This window comes from Myotis brandtii, unplaced genomic scaffold, assembly GCF_000412655.1.
Source record: "Myotis brandtii unplaced genomic scaffold, ASM41265v1 scaffold17, whole genome shotgun sequence".
In the NCBI taxonomy this organism is placed as follows: domain Eukaryota; kingdom Metazoa; phylum Chordata; class Mammalia; order Chiroptera; family Vespertilionidae; genus Myotis; species Myotis brandtii.
The window spans coordinates 1376074-1402435 of NW_005356259.1; the positions used below are offsets into that span (position 1 = coordinate 1376074).

Here is a 26362-nt window from a genome sequence, read left to right on the forward strand (position 1 = left end):
CCCGCCCCCCGCGCGCCCCCCCACCCGGGGCAGGTCCTCGGGGAACGCTGCGCCCTCCTTCCTCCCCGCGGCGCTGTCAGGCTGACGATCCCGGTCCCACTCCTCCTTTCTTTGCCCCAGACGCTCCCTAAACTCTGCTCCCTCCCGGAAGAGAAAACTGGCTTTTATCCCAAAGCCTTTCCCATCCATCGCTGGGCCAGTGCTACGGGGTGCAGCCCACGTGCGTGCTCCTCGCACTCCGCTTCCATCACTTCTTCTTGCGAGGCTTCCTGTGCCAGGTGACTGCTTGTTGGGTAGAAGTAGGAGCGAACAGGTTGGAGCCGGGAGTGTGTTCTCGAGCCCTCTGCCGGGTCGGTGTTTAACCAGTGGATGGAGGGCGTGCAGCTGTGCGCGTGGAGACATCCGTCCGGAGCCCTTACCGCCAGCCCTGCGCTGAGAGGTTGAAAAGGACATCCTCAGTGCCTGGCTTTTAGCGCCTGCCAAGAAGTAGGTTTGGAGTTTCGTTTTTCAAATATTTGGTCCCGTTGTCAGACCACCTTTTTTTTTTTTTCTTCATTTCGAAAATATGTACTAGGATAGGATTACTAAGGGCTTCTGTTTCAAGTCTCTAATCATCTGAGACAGGCATGCCCCACTGGCCTGCGGATGCCTTGACAATGGAGGGATCTGTCAAATAGCCAGCAGTGCACTCATACTGAAAAGGGGATGGACAGGCAATGATTTTGTTCAGTCATTAGACAAGTAGCCAACACTCAGTCGTTATTAATTTAATAACAGCTTTTGATACAGGTATTAATAAAACATAACTTTTGCCCTAGCTGGTTTGGCTCAGTGGATAGAGTGTCAGCCTGCGGACTGAAGGGTCCCAGGTTTGATTCTAGTCAAGGGCACACCCCGGGGTTGTGGGCTCGATCCCTGGTGGGGGGGTGCAGGAGGTAGCCAATCAATGATCCTCTCTCATCATTGATGTTTCTATCTCTCTTCCCTCTCCCTTCCTCTCTGAAATCAATAAAACTATTTTTAAAAAACATACATCAATAAATGTTCACAAATATTTAAAAAAATAAAACATAACGTTTGCTCCCAAGTAGGAGAGAGAAATTACAACCCAGTTGAGCTTACTGTTGACTAAAGTCCTTTAAAGGCACCTCCATGGAGAGTCTTCACTAAAGAGTACCCCTCTTTTTCTCATTTCTCTTATTCGTCTTTATTTGTAGCTCTTATGCTTGCATTTAAAAAAATTTTATTCTGCCATATATCCTTAAGTATATGTAAGCTCCATAAGGATGGGAAATTTTCCCTTTATTCACAGCACCTGAAACAGTGCCAGACACATAAGAGATGCTCAATAAATATTGTGGAATGAACAAATGTAATGAACTTAACGATTTTTGCATATTAGAGTGTAGGGAGTGTGTGCTCTGTCCTGAAGAAAGTGCTCTTTATTGTGAGTGCTAGAGGGATTAGTCACAGTTTGCAGAGAAAGGAGAATAGAAGCATTTAAAAAGTGGAAGTTATGGAGGGTTTTGAAATATGGATACGATTAAGACTAATATGGCCCTTTTTGTAGATGTTCATTTTGCAGGAAATAATATTAAAGGACTGTCGATGGTGTATTAAAATTTTGAAAATGCTAAACTTTTATTTTTGTTGTGGGTGTAGAGGAAGCTTATTGGTGAATCTGATATCATAATGGAAACAGTGTTATTTATTTATTTATTTATTTATTATTTTTTAAATCCTCGAGGATATTTTCTCCATTGATTTTTAGAGAGTGGAAGAGAGAGGGAAAGACAGGGAGGAATATCTATGTGAGAGAAACACATTGATTGCTTGCCTCCTGCACGCACCCTGATCAGGGCCCTGGCCGGGGAGGAGCCTGCAACCAAGGTACGTGCCTTTGACCGGAATCGAACCCAGGACTCTTTGGTCTGCAGGCCGAAGCTCTATCCACTGAGCCATACCATCTAGGGCAGGGGTGGGCAAACTTTTTGACTCGAGGGCCACAATGGGTTCTTAAACTGGACCGGAGGGCCGGAACAAAAGCATGGATGAAGTGTTTGTGTGAACTAATATAAATTCAAAGTAAACATCATTACATAAAAGGGTACGGTCTTTTTTTTTTTTAGTTTTATTCATTTCAAACAGGCCGGATCCGGCCCGCGGGCCGTAGTTTGCCCACGGCTGAGCTAGGGCATAATGGAAACAATTTTAAAATACAGTTAAAATTATAATATTCTTAATCTCATTTGGCTCATTTGGAGTGTAAAGGAAACAGAACTCATTTTAGTATTCCCTCCAAAGAATTGTGTAGGACTTCAGTTCATGGGTTAGTATCAGTAAATTTCATCCTCTGCCCAGTCATAGAATCAAGCTTCCAATCTATAGAGATTTTACTTGACATATGAGATACTGTCATTTCTATCATGGACGATGTATTTGTATAGTATAATATTTCTTTAAAACTTAAAAAACAACAACATTAAAGTCATAAAGCCCGTCCCTTCACCCCCTCTCTTTTCTTTTAAGTCAGTCACATTTTCTAGCTTTGAATAGAATGCTTGAATATGTGTATTTGGATTTTTCTGAATTTTCCTTAGGGAAATTTTTAAATTTTCCTTAGGGAAATTACATTGGGGTAGTCAGGGTTGTTTTATCTTTCTGATTGAATTCTTCTCAGTCTCTTTCATGTTCACAGGATCTACCCCCCCCCCTCACCCCCCTCCACACTTTCTCATTTATTTTAATTTTATTTTTTAATATTTTTATTGATTTTAGACAGGAAGGGAGAGAGAGATAGAAACATCAATGATGAGAGAGAATCATTAATCGGCTGCCTCCTACATGTCCCCTACTGGGGACCAAGCCCATAACCCAGACATGTGCCCTTGACTGGAATCGACCTGGGACCCTTGAGTCCAAAGGCCTATGCTCTATCCACTGAGCCAAGCCGGCTAGGGCCGCACTTTCTCATTTAAAAGCTATATTGCGCCCTAGCTGGTTCCCTCAGTGGTTAGAGCATTCACCTGCAGACTGAAGGGTTATGGGTTCCATGCCTAGTCAAGGGCAGGTTCCCCAGCCCCAGTAGGGGCACATGTGGGAGGCAGCCAATCCATGTTTCTCTCTCTCGCGTCAATGTTTCTATCTCTCTCTTCTCTTCCCTCCCTTCCATTCTCTGTAGAAACCAATGGAAGAAATCAGGTGAGGATTTAAAAAGAAAAAAGTTATATTGCATTTCAATCTTTCCTTTTATATAGTTCCTGCTTATATAAACAATACTAATTTGAGTTCTACCTCTCCTAGTTTAGCAGTTTGCACAGCTGTTCTAGTATGTTCTCAGCTTCTAGGCCCACATACAGAACTTAGCAAAATGTATATTAAGTGATTTATAATCATTGGTGCTACATATACTTTAATAAGTAATGTCTGATAGGGCCATCAGCTATAACAAATGTAAAGTGTAATTTCATTTGAAAACAAAAGTGAGGCCCAGCCGGCGTGGCTCAGTGGTTGAGTGTTGACCTATGAACCAGGAGGTCACGGTTCGATTCCTGGTCAGGGCACATGCCTGGGTGCAGGCTTAATCTCCAGTGTGGAGTGTGCAGGAGGCAGCTGATCAACGATACTCTCTCATCATTGATGTTTCTCTCTCTCTTTCCCTCTCTCCTTCCTCTCTGAAATCAATAAAAATATACTAGTATATATTTTAAAGTGAGATTAATGAACTTGTCTTTGCAATTTATATATGTAAAAGCATAATATGCAAATAGACTGGACAGCAGAACCACCGGTCAGCTATGATGCGCACTGAACACCAGGGGGCAGACGCTCAATGCAGGAGTTGCCCCCAGCCCACAACCTCTCGGCCCCTCCCCCTGGCCAGCAGGCTCCAATCGCCCGATGGGGAACCAGGAACTGGGGGTGGGTGGCAGCTGATGTGGGCAGTGCCAGGGCCCCGATAGCCCTGCCAGTCGCCCCACACACAGAGGGCTATCGTGGCAGTGGCAGGGGGCCAGACCAGCTGCCGGCAGCTGGGGAATATCGGCCCTGATCACAGTTTCAGGCCTAGGAACCCTACCTGTGCACGAATTTTGTGCGCCGGGCCTCTAGTTAAACATAACAAGAAGAAGATCAGGCAAGGGTCCACAAGGATCAAGAAAGACTTCCAAAAAATACTGAAGGTGTATGTATTTGTGCTATTGGCAGTGTTCTGAGGGTTTCTTAAAATTAAGTGGTATTTGAAGGAGAAAACCATGTTTAATCATTAGCCTAGAGAACGAAAGAAGCATAAGCTTTGTTTTTTTTTTTCTCCCGACTCAGCGATAACAACTCTGTGTAAACCATCCATAATAAATATTAATGACCAACAGTTAAATAGAACAGTTATTACAGGCCTTTGACCAAGTCATCATTTTCAGCTTTACAGAGAAATAAACTGAAGCTGAGAGAGATTAAGTGATCAGCTTATTAAATGGCAAAACCTAGATCAGGCTCCCCATTATACCCCACAAACTGCCATTCGCCAAATAAGAGTTGAAACCAGTGGTTGATAGTTCAGATCCATGGTCTGCTAATATTCTCATTCCAGGGACGTTGGGCATAACAATGTTGTCCTAAACCTTCTAGAATTTTATTCACAAAATCACTGATACAGGTGTAGGGGAGAGTGAGGAGTTGGGATGATGCCCATATTCTGACACAGGTGACTGGTAGTTGGTGGTAACATTCCCTGAGGTAAGAGGTGCAATTTAACAGAAGTGTGTTTGTGATGGGAAATGATGAGATCAATTTAGGGCATGTTGAGTTTGAGCATTTGATTCTACCTCTTACTAGCTCTGTAAACTTCATCTCTGGGCCTCAGTTTTTTAGTGCTAAGCTGGGAATGGTAATGACCCTTCTGTGATAGGGTTAAAGCGAGGCTTGAACAAACTCACCACATACACTTTATCATTGTTTAGCTGTCTTATGATTGCCTTGGACCCTGGGTAGGAGTTGGAGATGGAGGGGTCTTGACTGGAATACTTAGGCGTGAGAAGGGAGCAAGACGGGAGAAGCCCAAACTTAAGGGGCAAGCATCTCCAGAGGCAGGAAAGAAGGAAGAAGTAGGAGAGTTTTGAAGCAAGAAAGCAGTGATCTGTGTTGTGTTGGGAAAGGGTGTCAGATAGGGCCAGGCTTGAATGACTGTGATTTGGGCAAGGAAGCCAGTGCCGGTGGGGCATTTATTTCATTCAGTGCCCTGTCTTGTCCCTAGTGGGAATAATGTCTGGTACAGGGGTGCGTGGTGAGTGTTTGTTGAAGGGATAAAGTGCAGTGCTGAGGAGTGAATGCTAAAGTAAGTATGGGCTTTCCTTAAGAGGGTTCCCCTATTAAGGGGAATGGATATAATAAGTTGTCTTGTCACGGGAAAGGGACTGAGATCAAGGCAGGTCTGCCCCCTAAGGTCTGTAATGTGTGGGTTATTGACTTTGTGCAGGAAAGATTTTGTGGCATGAGTCCAGGTGATTTTGAGAGTACATTTATTAAAACTGGGACAGTGAAACAAGGGAAGGACATAAGAGAGAAGAGGCAAGATCTCAGCAACAGGAGTGAGCCCAGGCAGAGCTGCCTTGGCCCTTTATTTATTTATTTTTATTTTATTATTTTTTAAATATATTTTTATTGATTTCAGAGAGGAAGGAGGAGATAGAAACATCAATGATGAGAGAGAATCATTGATCAGCTGCCTCCTGCACGCCCCCTACTGGGGATCAAGCCTGCAACTTGGGCATGGGCCCTGACCAGAATTGAACCTGGGACCCTTCAGTCTGCAGGCCAATTGCAGGCCGGTGCTCTATCCACTGAACCAAACCAGTTAGGGCTGCCTTGGCCCTTTAGGAAAAAAAGTCACCAAGACAGAATTGAGCCAGCTGGGTTGGTGAACTCAGGAAACAAATTACAGAGGCAGAAGAAGGGCCCTTGGAGACAGTTGCTGCTGCCCAATGCTCCCCTGCTTGCAAGTCTCCTGGGAACCTTTAGAACTTAGAAGGAAAACAAAGATACACCCCTGAGGAAAGAAGGGGGGGGGGGGGGGGGAGGCAAGGGCATGCTCCAGAGCATACACTGGGTACTTTGTCTTACGGGTTTTTATCTATTTTCTGATGGCAGGGAATTTTAGGGGAAGTGTCAGGAGAATCTCAATAGAATATTCATCAGATTTCAAAATGTGTCCTTTGATATGGTGATTCATCCAAATGAACTTATAGATGGGTCAGGATCATTCTCTGGTTAGTTTCATCTTCAAAGAATGTCATAGAAGAGGGACCAGACAGGCCGGTCTACTACCTGCGTGGTCTGGAATGTGTAAACCATTTGCTCCTAAGTGTCCTTGGTTAGGGAAGATGAGACTTTGCGATTTATTATCTGGCTGTAAATTGCTCAGCTGGTTCAATATCTGTCTCCCCATTCTACTTGTCAAGGAATTCTCCTAGCTTTTTACTGTCTTGCCTCATTGTGAGTATGCTGGAGGGAGGTGTGTCTGCCAGAAGACCTTGCTGACTAGGGAGGGCCAGGCAGTGTGGAGGGCTGTCATAAGAGTAATTATCCTTACTGGCCAGGTTTTCTCCAGCAGCAGCCAGGAGCATAGGTACAGACAGTCAGATTGGTACTTGGTTGAGGTTTAGCAAGGATCATGGGGCAGAAGGACTCGTGAACAAGAATATTGAGTAGTGGCTAAGCGTTATTGAGGTTTGGGGCTCTTGAACAAGTAAAGGTGGAAGAGGTGGTGTCTTGGGACTGGATATCTCAATACATTTGGAGAACAGGTCATGGGAGAAAGGGAGCAACGGAACTGAACAGATTGGTGGTTTGATCAGAGTAGAAAAGCTTGTATATCATTTTAGACTTTGCACTTTTATCTTTTATTATAAAAAGAATTAAACAAAATGTAGAGAGAATGATGATGTGATGACCTCCCTGTGCTCCCATCACTCAGTTTCAGCATTTATCAACTCAACCAGTCGTGTTTCAAATCCACACCCACTCTGCTTCCGTTCACCACAGGTAAATTATTATTTTAAAAAATATATATTTTATTGATTTCGGAGAGTAAAGGAAAGGGAGAGAAAAACAGAAACATCAACAATGAGAGAGAATCATTGATTGGCTGCTTCCTGCATGCCCCACACTGGGGATCGAGCCCACAAACTGGGGATGTGCCCTGACCAGGAATCGACCCATGACCTCCTGGTTCATAGGTTGACAGTCAACCACTGAGTCATGCTGGCCGGGGCTGATAAATTATTTTGAAGCAAATTCCAGACCAGGGGTCCTCAAACTACGGCCCGCAGGCCACATGCGGCCCGCCAAAACCATTTATCCGGCCCGCCGGGTGTTTTGCCGCCGCGTCGTAGTTTTTTTTTAAACTATAGTCCGGCCCTCCAACGGTCTGAGGGACAGTGAACTGGCCCCCTGTTTAAAAAGTTTGAGGACCCCTGTTCCAGACCATATGTTTTCAACTATCAATAGCTCAGTTTCTATCTCTAAAATATAAGGATTCTGTTTTTAAATGTAACCACAATAACATTATTTCACTTAAAAAGTTGACAGTACTACTAATATCATCAAATACCCCTAGTGTTTCAATGTCCCAGATTCTCATAAATGCTTTTAATTTTATTTTGCCAGGCTGGTGTGGCTCAGTGGTTGAGCATTGACCCATGAACCAAGAGGTCACCAGTTCCATTCTCGGCCAGAGCTCATGCCGGGGTTTTGGGCTCGATCCCCAGCGAGGGGCATGCAGGAGGCAGTGATGTTGATTCTCTCCCACCAATGTTTCTATCTCTCCCTCTCCCTTCCTCTCTCTCTTAAATCAATAAAAACATTTTTTTAATTTATTTTTTTTATCCTCACCCAAGAATATTTTTCCATTGATTTTTAGAGAGAGGGCAAGACAGAGAGAAATATCGTTGTGAGAGAAACACATTGATTGGTTGCCTCCTGCATGCACCCCAACCAGGGCCCTGGATCAAGCCTGCAACCGAGGTACATGCCTTTGACCGAATCGAACCCGGGATCCTTCAGTCCACAGGCCAGTGCTCTATCCACTGAGCCAAACCAGCGAGGGCTTAATTTTATTTTTTAATTGATTTTTTAGAGAGAGAGACACACACACTCACATAACAATTTGTTGTCCCACTTACTTTATGCATTCACTGGTTGCTTCTTGTGTGTGCCCTGACCAGAGATTGAACCCGCAACTTTGGTATATCGGGACAGCGCTCTAACCAACTGAACTACTCAGCCAGGGCCTCATAAATGTTTTTTAAAATAGTTGGTTTGCTTAAATCAGGATCCGAAGAAGGATCCACCCATTGCATTTCTTTGTAGGTTTATCTGTAGATTCCCCTTCCTCTTTTTTTCCTTTCCTATTAGTTGAAGGCGCTAGTAGTTAGACATAGTTTCAATCAGTAAATATACTTCCTTAATTATAGCATGTAATTTCAGGGGTACACAATGTCTGGTTGTCTCTCTTTGTGATGTTAGTGGACATTGATGGTTATTGCCCGGGTCCACTATTTCATTAAGGATTTGCTATTTATTGTGCCTTTGATCTTTATAGGTAGGGAACTATTTGGGCACCTATTTTAAGAATTCTGCAAAATATCTATTGATGCTTGTTACATCCTGCTGGATATTCTGGCATGTACAAAAGAAATAATAGACTTAAAGAATTTGCAGCCCTTTTTTTGTTATTGTTGTTGTTAATCCTCACCCAAGGATATTCTTTCCATTGATTTTTTTTAGAGAGAGTGGAAGGAAGAAGGAGAGACAGAGAGAGAGAAACATCGATTGGTTGCTTTCCGCACATGCCCCTACGGCCCCTACTGGCATGGAACCCACGACCCTTCAGTCTGCAGGTGGATGCTCTAACCACTGGGGCTAAGGTATACAGATTTTTCTTTTTCTTTTTTTTTTTAAATATATTTTATTGATTTTTTACAGAGAGGAAGGGAGAGGGATAGAGAGTTAGAAACATTGATGAGCGAGAAACATCAATCAGCTGTCTCCTGCACGCCCCCTACTGGGGATGTGCCCGCAGCCAAGTTACATGCCCTTGACCAGAATCAAACTTGGGACCCTTGAGTCCGCAGGCCGATGCTCTATCCACTGAGCCAAACCGGTTAGGGCAGGTGTACAGATTTTTAAAGCTTTTGATGCACACTGTCAAATTTTTGCAAAAATGTTCTGTCATTTTTCTATGCCACCAAAGGTATACACCAACATTGGGAAGAATTATTATTTTTTTAAACACCACTTCTCTCTTCTTTTTTTTTTTAAATTGATTTTTAGAAAAAGGGGAAGGGAGAAAGACAGAGAGAGAGAAACATCCATGTGAGAGCAAAACATCGATCGGGTGCCTCCTGCACACCCCCTACTGGGGTTGGGGGATTGAGCCCACAACCCTGGCAATGATGTGCCCTGACTGGGAATCGGGAATTGAACCGACAATCTCTTGGTGCACTAGATAATGCCCAACCAACTGAGCCACACGGGCCAGGGCAGGAAGAATTCTTTTAATTAATGGTTTTTAGGACTAGGAACAAAATTAACTGTGCTTCTGTTTGCTGAAACTCACTTAATTAAAGAAGTGATTATTACTTATCTACTCTGTCTTCCTAAAAGGTTTTCTTGGAGCCTTAAAAATGGAGATGACAGAAATGACTGGTGTGTCACTGAAACGGGGATCCCTTGCTGTGGAAGATAATGACAGTCTGACCCCAGCTGAGGAGGCAAAAAGACAGAAGGTCTCAGAAGGCTGGCTGACCAAAGGTCAGGATGGGATAGACAATAACTCTCCACCCAGCTGTGAGAATGTGCCTGGGCTACCTGAAGTTGTAAGTGCTGGAAAGAGGAAGAAACATTCGGATGCCCCGTTGCCAGAAGAGGAAGAGGAGGAGGAAGATGGCCTTTCAGAGGAGGGTGAGGAGGAAGGGGAAGCTGAGAGCTTTGCAGACATGATGAAGCATGGACTCACTGAACTGGATGTAGGCATCACCAAGTTTGTAAGTTCTCATCAAGGATTCTCAGGAATCTTAAAAGAAAGGTATGTTTCATTTATGTACAAAGTTATTTTAATTATGTTCTTTATAAAGAAACTAGAGGCCTGGTGCATGGATTCGTTCACCGGTGGGGTCCCTCGGCCTGGCCTGAGGGGATCGGGCTGAAACCGGCTCTCTGACATCCCCTGAGGGGTTCTGGATTGTGAGAGGGCAGTTGGTTCCAGGTGCGTCACTCGAGAACCGCAGCTGCCAAGTCACTGCAGCTCAGCAGCTCTGTGTTGAGCGTCTGCCCCCTGGTGGTCAGTGCGCATCATAGCTGTCGGCCGGTCTGCCAGTTGGCCAGTCACTTAGGCTTTTATATATGTAGATCAGCAGTATAGTCTTCTATTTATTTCTGTTCCCCAAGGATTAATTTCACAGATGGTCAAAAAGGATGAGACCTGTCCAAATGAGTAAATGAAACCATTTAAAGAAAATATAGTGAAACCATACAGTTTTTGTTCTTTTTCCGTCTGACTTATTTCACTTAGCATAATGCCCTCAAGATGTATCCATGTTGTTGCAAATGGCAATATTTCATCTTTTCCTGTGTATATATAGGGTGACCAAAAAAAATGTATACACACTTTAACAGCTGATAACTCACTTAGTTTTTAAAATGAACTGTATGTTAATAAACACTGACTTTATACTTGTTGAATGTGTATATACTAGCTCAGTGGTCGGCAAACTCATTAGTCAACAGAGCCAAATATCAACAGTACAACAACTGAAATTTCTTTTGAGAGCCAAATTTTTAAAACTTAAACTATATAGGTAGGTACATTGTTATTAACTTAATTAGGGTACTCCTAAGGCTTAGGAAGAGCCACACTCAAGGGGCCAAAGAGCCGCATGTGGCTCGCACGCCACAGTTTGCCGACCACGGTACTAGCTGATCATTCACTTAATTTTGAAGTATATGTTAACAAACACTGATTTTATAACCATTCAAAGTGTGTATACATTTTTTTAGACACCCTGTATATACCACATTTTCTTTTTGTGCACTCATTCGTTGATGAACACTTAGGTTGTTTCCATGTCTTGAGAACTATAAATAATACTGCAATGAACATGGGGCACATATATCTCTTTGAATTAGTGTTTTCTTATTCTTCAGATAAATAGCCAGAAGAGGAATTGCTGGATCATATAGTAGTTGTATTCTTAATTTTTTGAGGAACCTGCATACTGCTTTCCATAGAGGTTGTACCAATTTACAGTTCCAATAACAGTGCACAAGTGTTGCTATTTGTCCACATCCTCTCCAGCACATGTTATTTCTTGTGTTTTTTATAATGGCCATTCTAACACATGTGAAGTGATACCTCATTATGGCTTTTATTTGCATTTCCCTAATAATTAGTGAAGTTGAACATCTTTTCATATACCTGATGGCCATCTGTATGTCTTCCTTGGAAAAATGTCTATTCAGACCCTCTGCCCATTTATTAATTGGGTTGTTTTTTGTTGTTGTTGTTGTTGAGTTGTATGAGTTCTTTTTATATTTTGGACATTAACCCCTTATTGAAAATATTATTTGCAAATATCAGCTCCCATTTGGTTGGTTGCCTTTTTTGTTTTGTTGATAGTTTCTTTTGCTGTGCAGAGCTTTTGAGTTTGCTGTCCCATTTGTTTATTTGTGTTTTCATTCTCATGCCTTTGTGTGTGTGTGTGTGTATATATATATATATATATATATATATGATTTCATAGAGGGAGGGAGAGAGAGATAGAAACATCAATGATGAGAGAGAATCATTGATCGGCTGCCTCCTGCACGACCCACACTGGGGATCAAGCCTACAACCTGGGCATGTGCCCTGACTGGTTATCTAACTGTGACCTCCTGGTTCATAGGTCAACACTCAACCATTGAACCACGCCGGCTGGGCTCTTATGCCTTTGGAGTCAAATTCACAAAAACACCATTGAGACCAATGTCCAGAAGCTTAATGCTTATGTTTACTTATATATATTTTATTTGTTTAGGTCTTACATTCCAGTCTTTAATCCATTTTGAGTTCATGTTTTCATATGGTATAAGATAGTGGTCTAGTTTTATTCCCTTGCATATGGCTGTCCAGTTTTTATTTATTTAAATGTATTTTTTTATTGATTTCAGAGAGGGAGAGGGAGATAGAAACATCAATGATGAGAGCGAATCATTGATCGGCTGCTTCCTGCACGTACCAATACTGGGGATCAAGCCCACAACCCAGGCATGTGCCCTTGACCGGAATCGAACCTGGGAGTCCACAGGCTGATGCTCTATCCATTGAGCCAAACCAGCTAGGGCACCCAGAACCATTTATTGAAGAGACTTTTCTTTCTCCATTGTATATTCTTGGCTCCTTTGTCATAAATTAGTTGTCTACAAAGTATGGGTTTATTTCTGGGCTCTCGATTCTGTTCCATTGATCTGTGTTTATGCCGATATTGTACTGTGTGTTTTTTAAGGGTTTTGTTTTATTTATTTACTTTTTTTTTTTTTAGAGACAGGAAGGGAGAGAGAGAAATAGAAACATTGATGAGAAGCATCCATCAGCTGCCTCCTGTATGCCCCCTACTGGAGATTGGGCCTGCAACCCAGGCATGAGCCCTGACCAGGAATCAAACCTCAACCTCCTGGTGCATGGGACTATGCTCAACCAACTGAACACTAGCTGGGCAATACTGTACTGTTTTGATTACTGTAGCTTTATAGAATAGTTTGAAATCAGAGAATGTGATACCTCTGGCTTTGTTCTTTTCTCTCAGGATTACTTGACTATTTAGGATTTTTTTGATGGTTTCTTCCAAATTTTAGGATTTTTTTGCTCTATTTCTGTGAAAAATGCCTTCGTACTTTTGTTGGGGATTGCATTGAATCTGTAGATTGCTTTAAGCAATATGGACATTTTAACAATGTTAATTCCTTCAATCAGTAAACATGGGCTATCTTTCCATGTCTTTGTGTCTTCAGTTTCTTTTAACAATGTCTTGTAGTTTTCAGTGTACAGGTCTTTCACCTCCTATGTTAAGCTTATTTCTAGGTATTTTATTTTTTTCTGATAGTTTATTGTTAGCATATAGAAACAACAGATTTTTCTATATTGAGTTTGTAAGGCTTACTGTTGATAAACTTTTTCCTAAAATTAACAGGAAGCAAAATGTTAATGCTCTGAAAGTTTGTGTTTTCTTTTCGTCAGATACTCTGACTTCGTTGTTCACGAAATAGGAAAAGATGGTCGCATCAGCCATTTGAATGACTTGTCCATCCCAGTGGATGAGGAGGTAGGAGCCAGCTCTCTAGCAAAAGTCACCTTCTGTATAAAAATAGCATTTTTTAGAGATCAAAGAAATATAGAGCTCTAACAGCCTTGAATTCTGTGTGTGACTCATTGGGAGTTTTTGTGGTTATTTAAAAGGATCCTTCAGAAGATGTATTTACAGTTTTGACAGCTGAAGAAAAGCAGCGTTTAGAAGAGCTTCAGCTTTTTAAAAATAAGGAAACCAGTGTTGCCATTGAGGTAAGTATTACAGAAACATATGAAAAGGTTGTATAGGGTTTTCATTGCTTTTTGGGGGGTAGATGTTAAGTGTCTATTGGAAAAATTATAGTAGTTAACAAAAGGATGATGTCCTATTTGATCTAAAAGGGCATTATGTACACTAAAAAAATGTTTTTGTCAGTAACAGATACCACTATCCAACATAAACCATGGCCAAAAAGGTGTTTTTTTAAAAAAATGTTTCAGATGACCATAAATCAACAAAGAAATCTGTTTTGTACCTGATAGTGACTATTATATCATACTGACCAGCCTGGCAGTCAGAGGTGTGGCCTGGCCCTCCCTCCAGTGCCAGCAGCCTCTTGGTCTCAGATAGGGTTCTGGGAGGGAAAGGATTTGGGGGGAGGAAGTAAGGGAGCATTTCTCTGCTCAGCCTAAGTCTACTTCTAGAAAAGGAGAGCTCAGCCACTACATAGAACAGTAAATCCTTCTTTAAAAGAAGCTTTTGTTATGGACATTTTATTCTGCTCTGTTAGTGCTATCCAGGGGAATTAAATTACTGAGATGTTTTACAGTGTTTTTCCTACTAAGTCCTTAACATCCTTTGTTAAATTGATAGCACGTCTAAGTTTAGACTAGCCACATTTCAGATGCTCAGTTGTCACTTGTGGCTAACGCAGCCGTGGGCAAACTACGGCCCGCGGACCGGATCCGGCCCGTTTGAAATGAATAAAACTAAAAAAAAAAAAGACCATACCCTTTTATGTAATGATGTTTACTTTGAATTTATATTAGTTCACACAAACACTCCATCCATGCTTTTGTTCCGGCCCTCCGGTCCAGTTTAAGAACCCATTGTGGCCCTCGAGTCAAAAAGTTTGCCCACCCCTGGGTTAGCAGCTACTGTATGGGACAGAGCAGCTCTAGGTGATCGTTTTGCAGGGTGATGTGTTACAAAATTTTACGTGTTGTAGCATGAGATTTTTAGAATTTTATGTTCAATTCATTTTGTAGCATATTTTAACAACCTGTTGGATCTGGGGGTATTTGAGAATCCCCCTTCCATCACCCCTAATTAGTAAGAATTTACAATTTTTCAGAAATCACTGTCTGTCTCCAACCATCATCTACTTCTGTTCCAACCAATAAAACTTCCCCAAAATGTGTGATCTTTAGACATCTTCAGTTACTGAATTTCCTTATAGACAAAATGTCAGGGAGAAAATCTCTAAGAATTGGTTCTGAGAATCCTCTAGGAGGATGGTCCAGGTTTCCCTTACTTATGTAATGCAGTGGAGTATCTTAGCCTCATGATATACCTACCTAGGTGGCAAGACTTAGCATCTTACAAACTGTAGTTATGCTGAAATTTTTTTATTATGTAGTTATCTACTGAAATTTTTTACTTTTAGATAGCATAAACCATGGGCAGGTGTCTTTGTCTGTAAACCAAGGAAAGCAGACTTTCTGAATTTTTGAGATCTAAGTATGTTTTCACTCATACACACAAATCATGATTCCAACTTACTGCTTTCAGTAAGTTCTAGATCTAGACTCACTTTTCTGTATGCACATGTCACTTGTCTGTAATTATAATGTAGTTTTTCTTTTACATTTTGCTAAAACATTAAGTTTAGCTAGCAGTAGTAGCTCAGTGTTTTTTAGCTTGGCAGGTTGCAGTCCACTAGTGGGTCATAAACCCCATTCAGTGGATCTTAACTTTTTTTAATGCAATAAAATAAAGTAGAAAGTTATAGTGTATTGTACATAGTAAGGGTAAGTATTGTTTCTTAAAATTTTTTAAGTTGTTAATAAGATATGTACACATACATTCTTCCGACTGTTGAATGTGAAATGTATTTCTTAATGTGAGACCCATTCAAAAATTGTAAAACCGTTATGTAACTAACAAGTTTACATTTTCTTGATGTTGATTTTTTTTTTTATTGTGAACAGATGTACTAGCACATCATTATAAAATGAGTCGGTATAGAATTCATTGTGAGGCAGTTGTAGATCGGACTGTTTGAGGGAAGGAGTTTCTGACATCCCTGCGTTTCTGTCTGTGAGCCCTGAAGTGCTTGTCCGGCAGAGTCCCTGAGGGAACGTCTGCAAAGTGCTTGGCACAGTGCCTGGTATATGGTCATGCTCCGTTAACAGGCTCATTGCGCTTGCATATTGTGAGGCTCTTAAAGATTCCTGAAATCACACCCATGTACTTTTGTTGTTTCACATAGTTAATAAGATAAATAGTGTTTTTACTCATTCATCAGTATGATTTCTCTAAGGTTTGTTAAATTTGTAATATCATTATGTTTTTAATAGGTTGTTGAGGACACCAAAGAGAAAAGAACTGTCATCCATCAAGCAATTAAGTCTCTGTTTCCAGGATTAGAGACAAAAACAGAGGATAGAGAGGGGAAGAAATATATTGTAGCCTACCATGCAGCTGGGAAGAAGGCTCTGGCAAGTAAGTGTGTGAGTGACCTGGCATTTCTCCTGCCTGGCGAGCCCCAGAGGCAGATCCGCGCCTCCTCTACTTTGCTGTTGTTCAAAGGAGGATATTGATCATGTCACTTCTTCAAAGAGGGTGGGTAATATTATTTCAGATGCTGGAGCAATCCTATAAAATATCTGTCTGATAGGGGGCGTTAGGTCGTTTATGTGAGAAAAGATTTGCTGAAATTACAGTGGTGCCTGAGAGAGTGTCTTAGGAATGATATGTCCCCTGAAGAGCAGAGTGGTCTGAGTGGCAATTCAAGAAGAAAATGAAAGGCTATTGCTCATTCTGTGTTCTTAATGGAGAGAAGAAAGCTTTCAGATGGACAGAAAATGCTTGTCACCTATCCTAGTAGTATATTTTGGCAAAGTTCTTATATTGAAAGAGCTGCTGGCTTTCCAACTATATCTTCTTCACTCACATAGTAAAACCACAAAATAAAAAAAAAAAAGAAAGAAAAAACCACTGGATATAAAGAAAAGCACCCCTTTGCCTAAACGCATCTTTATTGTGTATCATTCATTTGAAATGGGTGTGTTTTCAGTGAATCTCTGATATTTATGTTCTGACTAGAGGCCCGGTGCACGACATTTGTGCACTGGGATGGGGTTGTCCCTCAGCCCGGCCTGCACCCTCTCGCAGTCTGGGAGCCCTTGGGGGATGTCAGACTGAAGGCTTAGGCCCTCTCCCTGCACATCCCCCGAGGAGTCCTTAGCGCTGCCGCAGAGGTGGGAGAGACTCCCGCCACTGCCGCTGGCGTGAACCCGGCACAGGGCTTCTGGCTGAGGTGTGCTCCCCCTGTGGGAGCGCACTGACCACCAAGGGGCAGCTCCCGCATTGAGCATCTGCCCCCTGGTGGTCAGTGCACATCATAGCAACCAGTTGTTATGCCGTTCGGTCTCTTTGCATATTGGCCTTTTATTATATAGGATGTGTTTTCTACAGCCATGAAAATTTCTAGTTGTATATAATCTTAAGAAATAGTAGATAGTTTTTCCTTGTCAAATCAGCAGTTAAAATTTTAATGAAAATTACAGTAAGAAAAAGTTATTTCCTCACTCTCCTCCTCTATTAGTAATGGCCCCTATTAGTTACTTCTAGATATTTCTAGTTACTTCATTGCAAATCTACATATTTGTTAGAGCAAAACCCCAAGACCAAATTAAAAAAAAAAAAAAGACTGTTCAAAGCATTAATGCTTGGTCATATTTCCTTAGGTTAATGCTGTGAATGTATGAAACCTTTATTGTTTTTAACTATGGTTCTAGTGAAATGAGAGGATATAAGACAAATGGGCAGAAATTAGGTTTAGCTATGCCTGAGAAAATAATATAGTGAAATCAGTAAGTATGGATGGTAACAGACATGAGAAACCTCGAGCAGTTGGGGAGAAGAAAAAGGAGATTGGAGGCCACTTCTCAGTGGATGCCAAAAAGAAAAGTGAGATGAAATGTTCCGAAGCTACTTGTGGTTACGTGTTGTTAATTACTTCCAATTCCACAAACTAATGGTGTGGTTACTGTATGTTACTTTGATGTCTGAGTCAGTAGTATAAAATATTACCCAATAGTCTTTCTTCAGCCAGAATTGTTCAAGAGAGTTCAGCCCAGTGGAATATGGTGTGAGTGACTATTTTTTCCCATCCTCCCAAGATTAGCATGTAGCTGGTAACTATTCTAGATGGAGAGAAGAGAAGGTGACTTGCTTCATACAGTCAAATGCCTTGGAACCCAGGTTGAGAAGGGCTACCAGGGAGATGTTCCTGACAGAGAGGCAGTCCATGTTGGTCAGCCACCCTCTTGCAAAGGCAAGAAGAAAAGTCAGGATCTTGTTCTGCCGAGTGTGGTCATGAGAAAGCAAATTAGAAAAGGTAAAACCTCTTGATATTGATGCTTGTGATCTTCAAGGAGGGGAGTTAGGGCATTTAAGGCCAAAGTGGCCATTTTAGTTTTCTCACCCTTCCGTCTCAAGTGAGTGGTACCAGGTCTCTCAGGTTCTCTCTTTATCTATCTACATTTTCTGTGCTTCATGCCACACCCACCATTCTTTCTTTTTTTTTTTTTCCCCAAAGAAATTCCCTTAAGAATTTCCAAGTGAGATGCTGAGCTCTGTGTGACGTACACCACTCCTCCCCATCTCCCTTTGCACATCTTCAGTAAAACAATGGGTTTTTCACTTTAAAAAGAAGCACGAAGGCAGGTTAGATTGGATCACTGCTTGCACCTCCCAGGCTTGAGGTGTTGTGGCATTTGGTGAAGGTGGATGAGAAGTCTCCCTGAGCGCTCCTCTCCTGTCTCCTCATGGACCCAGACAGGCACTTGAGAGCCTGCATTCATCTCTTACAGGTCTAGATCCCCACCTGAGAGCAAGAGTGGCTTAAAGTAATCACCATTGGAAAGGCAGGGAGAGCTGGTATCCAGAGACTTGTTCACGCCCCTGCAAATAGAACCTGATACCAATGACAACTCCTCCTGGGTCACCTTGCCTAGCATTTGAATTAATTAGCTTTTAAATCTTCATTGCAAATCTACATTTATCATGTTTTTAGAGTCCATTTACTGCCAGACCCTGATACAAATTCTTACTGTTTTCTCAAATAGAGCATGCATCCTAAAAGCATAGGCATGGTGGATTCTGAATCATGGTGCCCAAACGTCACAAATTACCCACTACTTCAAGTTAGACGTCCAGTCTGATAGACAAGGCACATTGGATTTATCTACCAGAGCCTACATAGAGTATTTTTCTGAAAATATGTAATTATTAATAAACCATCTAACCGGGTAAATTGATTTATGTGTTGGGATAGATCATGTACATTACAAATACCTCTAAGAACTTCTTTTTAAAGACTTAAATGAAGAAAACAAAACAAAATTCTGCCAGGTGGTGCATAGAGGTTCTCCATCCCTGGTGGATACCTGAGCTAGGAGTCCACAGAGACTCTGGAGGGAGAGCCAGATGGGTGAAAAGGGAACTCTGTGGGAGAGACTCATGTGATGGCACCCCCAGGAAGAGGGCATTCCCGTCACCAGAGTGGTTAGCAGTGGGAACAGTGCAGATAGGCCCAGCAGAACAGAACTCTGAAACATGTCCGCCCGGTTTTAGCACCATGGAAACCATTGGTGCCTGCCAGAGCAGTGTCAGTGGAATGAGGGTGGACACCAGTTTACACAGTAGGTTGAGGAGGAAGGCAGTAAATACAGGCTGCTTTTTCAAATAAGCGCTCAAGAGGAGGAGAAAGGAAAGGCATGTGGTTAAGGAGAGGGAGACATAGGGCGGACTTTTAAAGGGGAAGAGCCCTGACCATGTTGATAGACGGAAGGAAGAGCCAGTGCCGAGGGAGGGTGAAAATTCCTGCCGGAGAGTGATGATGGAGCAGGATCCCTGAGGAAGCTGAAAGGTTGGCGTGCAGGGGTGCAGCACTGGGCATGGCCTTGAATAAGAAGGAAAGAATGTTCTGCATGCTACCCCGTCCTGTCATCTTTCTTGAGCCACAAACATTTTTTTTCTTCCTTATTCATGAGGGTCTCTGTCCAGGGTTCATGAATCTTCCTGAACATTTCTTTTGTTTGGTTTCTGTTTGTACTAGTCTGGGGCTGCCATATCAGACCATCAGAAGGCCGCTTCCTGTTCTCTCAGCCGGAGGCTTCTTTGCATTAACATTTTAAATTAGAATGTCTGAAAAATTCTGAAAGTTATTTTAGATTCACTTAAATTGTAAAGCCATTCATGTGCTATGTAGCATTCTAAGGATTTGGGGTTTTACAAAGTTAAACTACCCAGAAATAAGTTGATACTCATAGGTTTTCTGTTAATCAATGCATATGCTTACTATTTTGTATACCGAGTGCACTTAGAAAAAGAATCTTTGCATCTGGTATTTGCAGAGGAGGTAATTGTATGCATGCTCAGTGCTTGGATTTGCTAATGAAAGATGCATGCTCATCCTGGCCAGTGTGCTCAGTGGTGAGAGTGTCAGCCTATGCACCAAAGGTCTCGGGTTCGATTCCTCGTCAAGGGGCACATTCCTGGCGAGTTTGCTCCTCCCCACCCCACCCCCGTTGGGGCGAGCGTGGGAGGCAATCAGTGGATGTGTCTCTCTCACATGCATGTTTCTCTCTCTCCCCCTCCCTCCCGCTCTTCCACTCTCTGAAAAGCAATGGGAAAAAATATCCTCAGGTGGGGATTAACAAAACAAAAAAAAGATGCATACTTGTGAGCCGAAACTCATATTCAGTTGTCATGGTTTCTCTTAAGGCAGTGGTTCTCAACCTTGGCTGCACATTAGAATCACCTGGGAATCTTTTTAAAATCCTGATTTCTGGGCCTCATCCTCTGGAAATTCTGTTGCTTTGTTACTAATGTTGTGGCCCCACCCAATAACAAAGAAACAGAATTTCTGGAGGGTGAGGCCCAGAAATCAGGATTTTAAAAAGATTCCATGGTGATTCTAATGTGCAGCCAAGGTTGAGAACCACTATCTTAAGGAATTATAGCATTTAGTTTTTTAGTCTTCTGGCTTCATTTATTTTTTGCCATTTTTTGGTTTACTGTGAATGTACTACTGAAGGGGTAGTTAAGGAAAAAGTAGCTACACTTCATCAACTTTTACCACAAATATATTTTTAACTTTTTAGTATGGACAGTTTCAGATATGCACATAAATGAAGGAGGTAGTATATTAACCCCATTGTACCCATCAACTGTCTTCAAGATTATTAACATTCTGTTGTTTTTGTTTGATCTATTCCTCCAACTTTTTTTTTCTCGTTGGAGTGTTTTAAAGGAAATTCTGCATAGTACTTTAGTTCACTCATAAATACTTCAGTATGTATCTAACAGATAAGGACTAAAACCATAAAACCATTATCATATCCAACAAAATCAACAAGTTCTTAATATCTAATACCCAGTGCATATTCAATTTTTCCCTGGTTATCTCAAAAGTGTCTTTTACATGCAGATGACTTGTTCAAATAATGATACGAACAAGGTAAGAACATTGCATTCAATGGATCTCTTAAATCTCTTTGAATCTATTGGCTTAAAAACTGTTTTCCATAATAATTTCACATTTTTTCAAATAAAAAAATATTTGTAACTCACTACAGGAAACTCATAAAACACAAAGCAAAACAATAATTACTTGCAGTCTCACCACCAAAAGTTAATCACAAAGAGCATATTGGTACATGTCCTCCCATATTTAAGAACACAAACCTCTAAGTGGGAAAGCATTTTGCATCCGGTCTTCGTCTTTTCTTTTTTTTTCCCCAGTATATTTTTATTGATTTCAGAGAGGAAGGGAGAGGGTGAGAGAGACAGAAACATCAACGATGAGAGAGAATCACTGATCAGCCGCCTCTTGCACACCCCCCACTGGGGATCAAGCCTGCAACCTGGGCATGTGCCCTTACCCGGAATCAAACCCAGGACCCTTCAATCCGCAGGCCAACCCTCTATCCACTGAGCCAAACCAGCTCGAGTTTCTTTTTTTTTTTTTTCAATTGATTTTAGAGGCAGAAAGGAAGCAGAGAAAGAGAAAGAAACATCAATTTGTTGTTCCACTTATTTATGCATTCATTGTTTGATTCTTGTATGTGCCCTGACTAGGAATCGAACCCACAACCTTGGCACAACAGGCTGACACTCGAACCAATTGAGCTCCCTGGCCAGGGCCTTGCATCCAGTCTTAAACTTTTTGCTACTTGTGGTGGGTAGAGATGGTGCAGCTTTGAGGATGAGCTGACATGCCATTGTGAGGGGATTGAGACAGGGAGGCTTGTACCTGTAGGTGACTTTTCTGCTTGTTCACTGTTTGCCTCTGCAACATTCCATTGTTAATGTCTACATGGCTCTTAACCCACCACATTCTACCAGGTGCTGTTGAAGTCCTTGGTAGAAACTTTCCATGCGATCATTTGCATGTTCACCTCTAAAGCACTTTAGTATTATTTATTATAAATTAAACGTTGCTCTCTTGTGCTCTTTATGCTGTGCATTTGGACAGAGGTCAGAACTGCAGCAGGTAAGAGCGGTTGGCGTTTCATGTAGATAAAATGAAATGCCAATGATTTTTGTCACAAGTGCCGAGTGTAGACAACTTTGCTTAACTGTAGTGATCTGGAAGGAAAACCAAAATAATATTCCCATTCACAATTTTCTGAGGATGAATTGGAATTCCCACCAAGATTAAAGAAATACTTGTAATACTTTTCTGTTCAAGGCGGAGAAGCCTCACATTCATATTTATCAGAAAGGAAAAGCAATTCACTAAGTATTCGTGCTCTGGCAGTTTTCCCAGATGGTTTATTGATTCTTTTGTTCTTTACATTTTAGCTTTAGTGCTGGAAGTGTCTTAGGTTTCTGAAGATGGATGTGTGAATTCACGCTAACGGATTATTGTAGGGACAAAGACAAAGGAACATTTTTAAAAGCAGACTCTTCTAGGGATTGTGTGAAATATTTTTCACAGTTTTTCTTTCATAGAGTGTCAGACATTGAGTAAATTAGATGTGTTCAATTAACAACTGCAGCTGTGTGTCACCTGAGACTCACGGATATTCTTGTATGTCTGGGAAGTGCAGTTGTGATTTACGTATTTTTTCCCAAAGTGTTGATTTTTGAAATACCCTTTGGGCAGCTTAAGTCTAAATCTTAATATTGTCTAAACATGTGCCTATACTATAGGATAATTAAAATGTTATATAAAAAGAAGTGTTAAAAATTAGGTTCTCCAAAGTCTTGAAATGTTTATTTCCAAAAAACTGAGCAAGTGAAGTAATAGTAGCTCAAAAGTTAACAATTAACCTGGCTTAATTTTTAACATTTCCTTTTCCCCAAGAATGGCAATTAGGTCTTGAATGCCAGCTGCTCTCTGTGTGTAAACCATCCAGTTTTAGCTGTTTTGTGATGGAAGTGGCCTTTGGAAAATCTAAATGTGTCATTAAGGCAACTCCTTACAAGTTTCATCCCCATCCCGTCTAAGGCGTCCAGCCTGTATGTGTGCACACCCGGGGATGAGAAGCAAGACTGTGGAATTCGACATGACGAGATTCCCTCTGGACTGCATGCGTTCCAGAGAGCCCGTCGGCCCACCCGTCATACATGTGCTTTAAAGTAACTGCTGTGTGAAGATTGTTGGTTAGTCTTAGTCGCCTGTCACACCACCTGCATTCAGCTTTTGATTTTAAATATGAACAGATAAAGTCAGTATCCAGTCACAAAAAGCTTAATACTGAGAGTCCACACAGCTGTAACCACTTAACCTGCACTTCTTGTCAGGCTAGATCCGATTTCTCACTCAGGTTCTCCAGCAGACAATGAACTTGTAGGGTTTCATAAGGAAAAAACTCAGATGACTTTTATTGCCTTGTCTATAACATTTAATTCTTTTGTTTTTAAGATCCAAGAAAGCATTCTTGGCCAAAATCTAGGGGAAGCTACTGCCACTTTGTACTGTACAAGGAGAACAAAGACACCATGGATGCCATTAATGTACTGTCCAAATACTTAAGGTTCGTATCTTGTTCTTGTGCCTATACAAAATCAGAACATGGACATTTATTTTCTTCTGTCCATGCTAATAAGAAAGGAGTGGGAGCCCTAGCGGTTTGGCTCGGTGAGCAGAGCATCGGCCTGCTGACTGAAGAGTCCCAGGTTCGATTCCAGCCAAAGGCACATGCCTAGGTTACAGGCTTGATCCCTAGTAGGGGGCGTGCAGGAGGCAGCCAATCAATGATTCTCTTTCATCATTGATGTTTCTAACTCTCTCTCCCTCTCCCTTCCTCTCTGAAATCAATAAAATTATATATTTAAAAAAAAAAAGGAATGGGAAAATAGGCAAGCAGATAGCAAATATGCCTCCCAATTACAATTTCCTTACACAGTAGGTGAATTAATTTTTTTTTTAATCTCCCTGCATATTGCCAATGATTCAAGATGAAAATTTTGTAAGTAACTAGTTCACATGTAGTAGAGAGTAACCAGTCTGCTCAGCTGAACATAAGGGTTAACTTTCTTCCCTGAAGCCTACACTTTGATGGGGCTGCAGAGGTTTGTTTCACTAAACTACAGAGATCGAAAGCCTGAGACGGATTTCCTCATAGGAACGCAGATACAGCAGAGATGGGCCAGGTGCTGAAGGATTTTTATTTTATTTTTTAAGAAATGGGTACAGGCACCACAGCAAATCTCTTTGCAATACAAATTTGCTTTCTAATACATATTTAACCCAGTTTAAACAAGGTGCGTAGTGTGTTAACTTGTGGCTGCCATAACAAAATACCACAGACTTAGACGAATTTTCTCAACGTTCTGGAGGCTAGAAGTTTCGGTCAAGGTGGCATAGGTTTGATTTTTTTCTCCTTGGCAGGTGGCCACCTTTCTGTGTCCTCACATGGCTTTTCCTGTGTCGTCGTGTCCCCGGAGTCTCAGTGCGTGTCCAAATTTCCTCCTCTTACTAGGACGCCAGTCAGATTGGCCTCATTTTAACTTAATCACATCTTTAAAGGTTCTGTCTTCAAATGCATTTAGAAATACCTGGAGGCAGGGCTGCATCATAGGAATTTGGGGGGAACCCCGCTCAGCCCAGGACACAGTACTCTGTCAAGTAACATTTTATTTCACTTTAGTTGCTAGCTCTCTGGGAGAGAGAGTTGTGGTGCCTTGTCTGCACCTGAGCCTGGGAGAATAAACAAGGCACCACAGGGGAGGGTAGGAAGTGTGGAGGGACTTCCTCTGAGATCTGGGCTGAGGATTGCTCAGAGTTCAAGAAATTCTTCCTGTTTTTCTCCGGTTAGTGTGGATCCGTTTGTATAACATACATCTTAGTAAACTAGCTTACCTGTAGCTTCATTGCAAAACTGTTCAGATCCCAGTTTTAGCATTTGGCTTTTTTTTTTTTTAAAATATATTTTATTGATTTTTTACAGAGAGGAAGGGAGAGGGATAGAGAGTTAGAAACATCAATCAGCTGCCTCCTGCACATCTCCTACTGGGGATGTGCCCACAACCAAGGTACATGCCCTTGACCGGAATCGAACCTGGGACCTTTCAGTCCGCAGGCCGACACTCTATCCACTGAGCCAAACCGGTTACGGCAGCATTTGGCTTTTTAATACAAAGAAATAGCATGTCTATTCAGAAAGTTCACATCATTACTAACTTTTTTTAAATTGAAGATACAAAGTTTTCAAAGTGGCACATTATACTAGTATATCTAGAATGAGTATTTCTTTACCTTCACAGCTATGCAGTGTAATGCATTACATATGATTAATAGGAAGTGCATTATTTCTTTGCTTGTTACTGGCCAGCTAAGTCTTTAAACTTATTTAGCGCCACAAACATTTTAAGTCAAGCACTGCTAGGGAGTTGTTCAGGCATCATTTACTTTCTCATGTTGCATATTATGTTTTCCTGGGTGTGTATTTAAATTGTATCTCCTTATTCTCTTAATCTATTATGATTTTAAGTATATTTTAAGTCTTAAGTTATGAAAAATATGATTTCTTACTGGTATACTACTTCAGATGGTTTTGTTTTTGTCTTTCCAGAGTCAAGCCAAACATATTCTCCTACATGGGAACCAAAGATAAAAGGGCCATTACTGTCCAAGAGATTGCTGTTCTCAAGTAAGTGGAGAGCACATATTGGGGTTCACATTGCAAAACCCTAGCACCACCTTTCAGAAGCCTCAAATTTGCTTTGTGGGGTGTCTCTCTTCAGTCTTTAGATGGTGTCTCTACCTATTCAAAAGTTGTTTTTCTGTTTCTTTTCTTGCTTGCTTATTTCCCAAAGTTTTTAGAGGACACAGGTATTATTTGTGTGATTTTAAGGGATTTTTGTGGTAGAACTATGAGGATAGTGCATCGTTCTCTCTCTCTCTTGTTCATTCATTATTAAAAACTAGAGGCTCGGTGCTCAAAATTTGTGCACTCAGGGGGTTGTCCCTCAGCCTGGCCTGCGCCCTCTCTCAGTCCGGGAGCCCTTGGGGGGTGTCCGACTGCCTAAGCCGGCAGTTAGACATCCTTAGCACTGCCGCAGAGGCGGGAGAGGCCCCCGCCACCGCCACTGTGCTCGCCAGCCATGAGCCCAGCTTCTGGCTGAGTGGCGCTCCCCCTGTGGGAGTACACTGACCACCAGGGGGCAGCTCCTGTGTTGAGCGTCTGCCCCCTGGTGGTCATTGTGTCTTAGCACCCAGTTATTCTACCATTCGGTCAATTTGCATATTAGCCTTTTATTATATAGGACTAGAGGCCCGGGGCACAAAAATTTGTGCACTG

General features: G+C 41.7%; 1 protein-coding gene across 3 annotated transcripts in view; it reads left to right on the forward strand.

Moving 5' to 3' along the window:
* The first annotated feature begins 44 nt into the window (after window positions 1-44).
* Window positions 45-26362, forward strand: part of PUS7 (pseudouridylate synthase 7 (putative)) — a 53191-nt gene continuing 26873 nt past the window's right edge. The window contains exons 1-9 of one of the 3 annotated variants that reach the window (XM_014536950.1): window positions 45-486; window positions 3182-3201; window positions 9661-10081; window positions 13271-13355; window positions 13490-13591; window positions 15899-16043; window positions 22087-22104; window positions 23482-23593; window positions 25634-25711. In XM_014536950.1, coding sequence (XP_014392436.1) covers window positions 9681-10081; window positions 13271-13355; window positions 13490-13591; window positions 15899-16043; window positions 22087-22104; window positions 23482-23593; window positions 25634-25711 — 941 coding nt within the window. In that variant the 5' untranslated portion in view covers window positions 45-486; window positions 3182-3201; window positions 9661-9680. Of the gene's footprint in view, window positions 487-3181; window positions 3202-9660; window positions 10082-13270; window positions 13356-13489; window positions 13592-15898; window positions 16044-22086; window positions 22105-23481; window positions 23594-25633; window positions 25712-26362 lie in introns of those variants that run through there. The other 2 variants (XM_005862885.2, XM_014536949.1) reach the window with 2 other exon arrangements.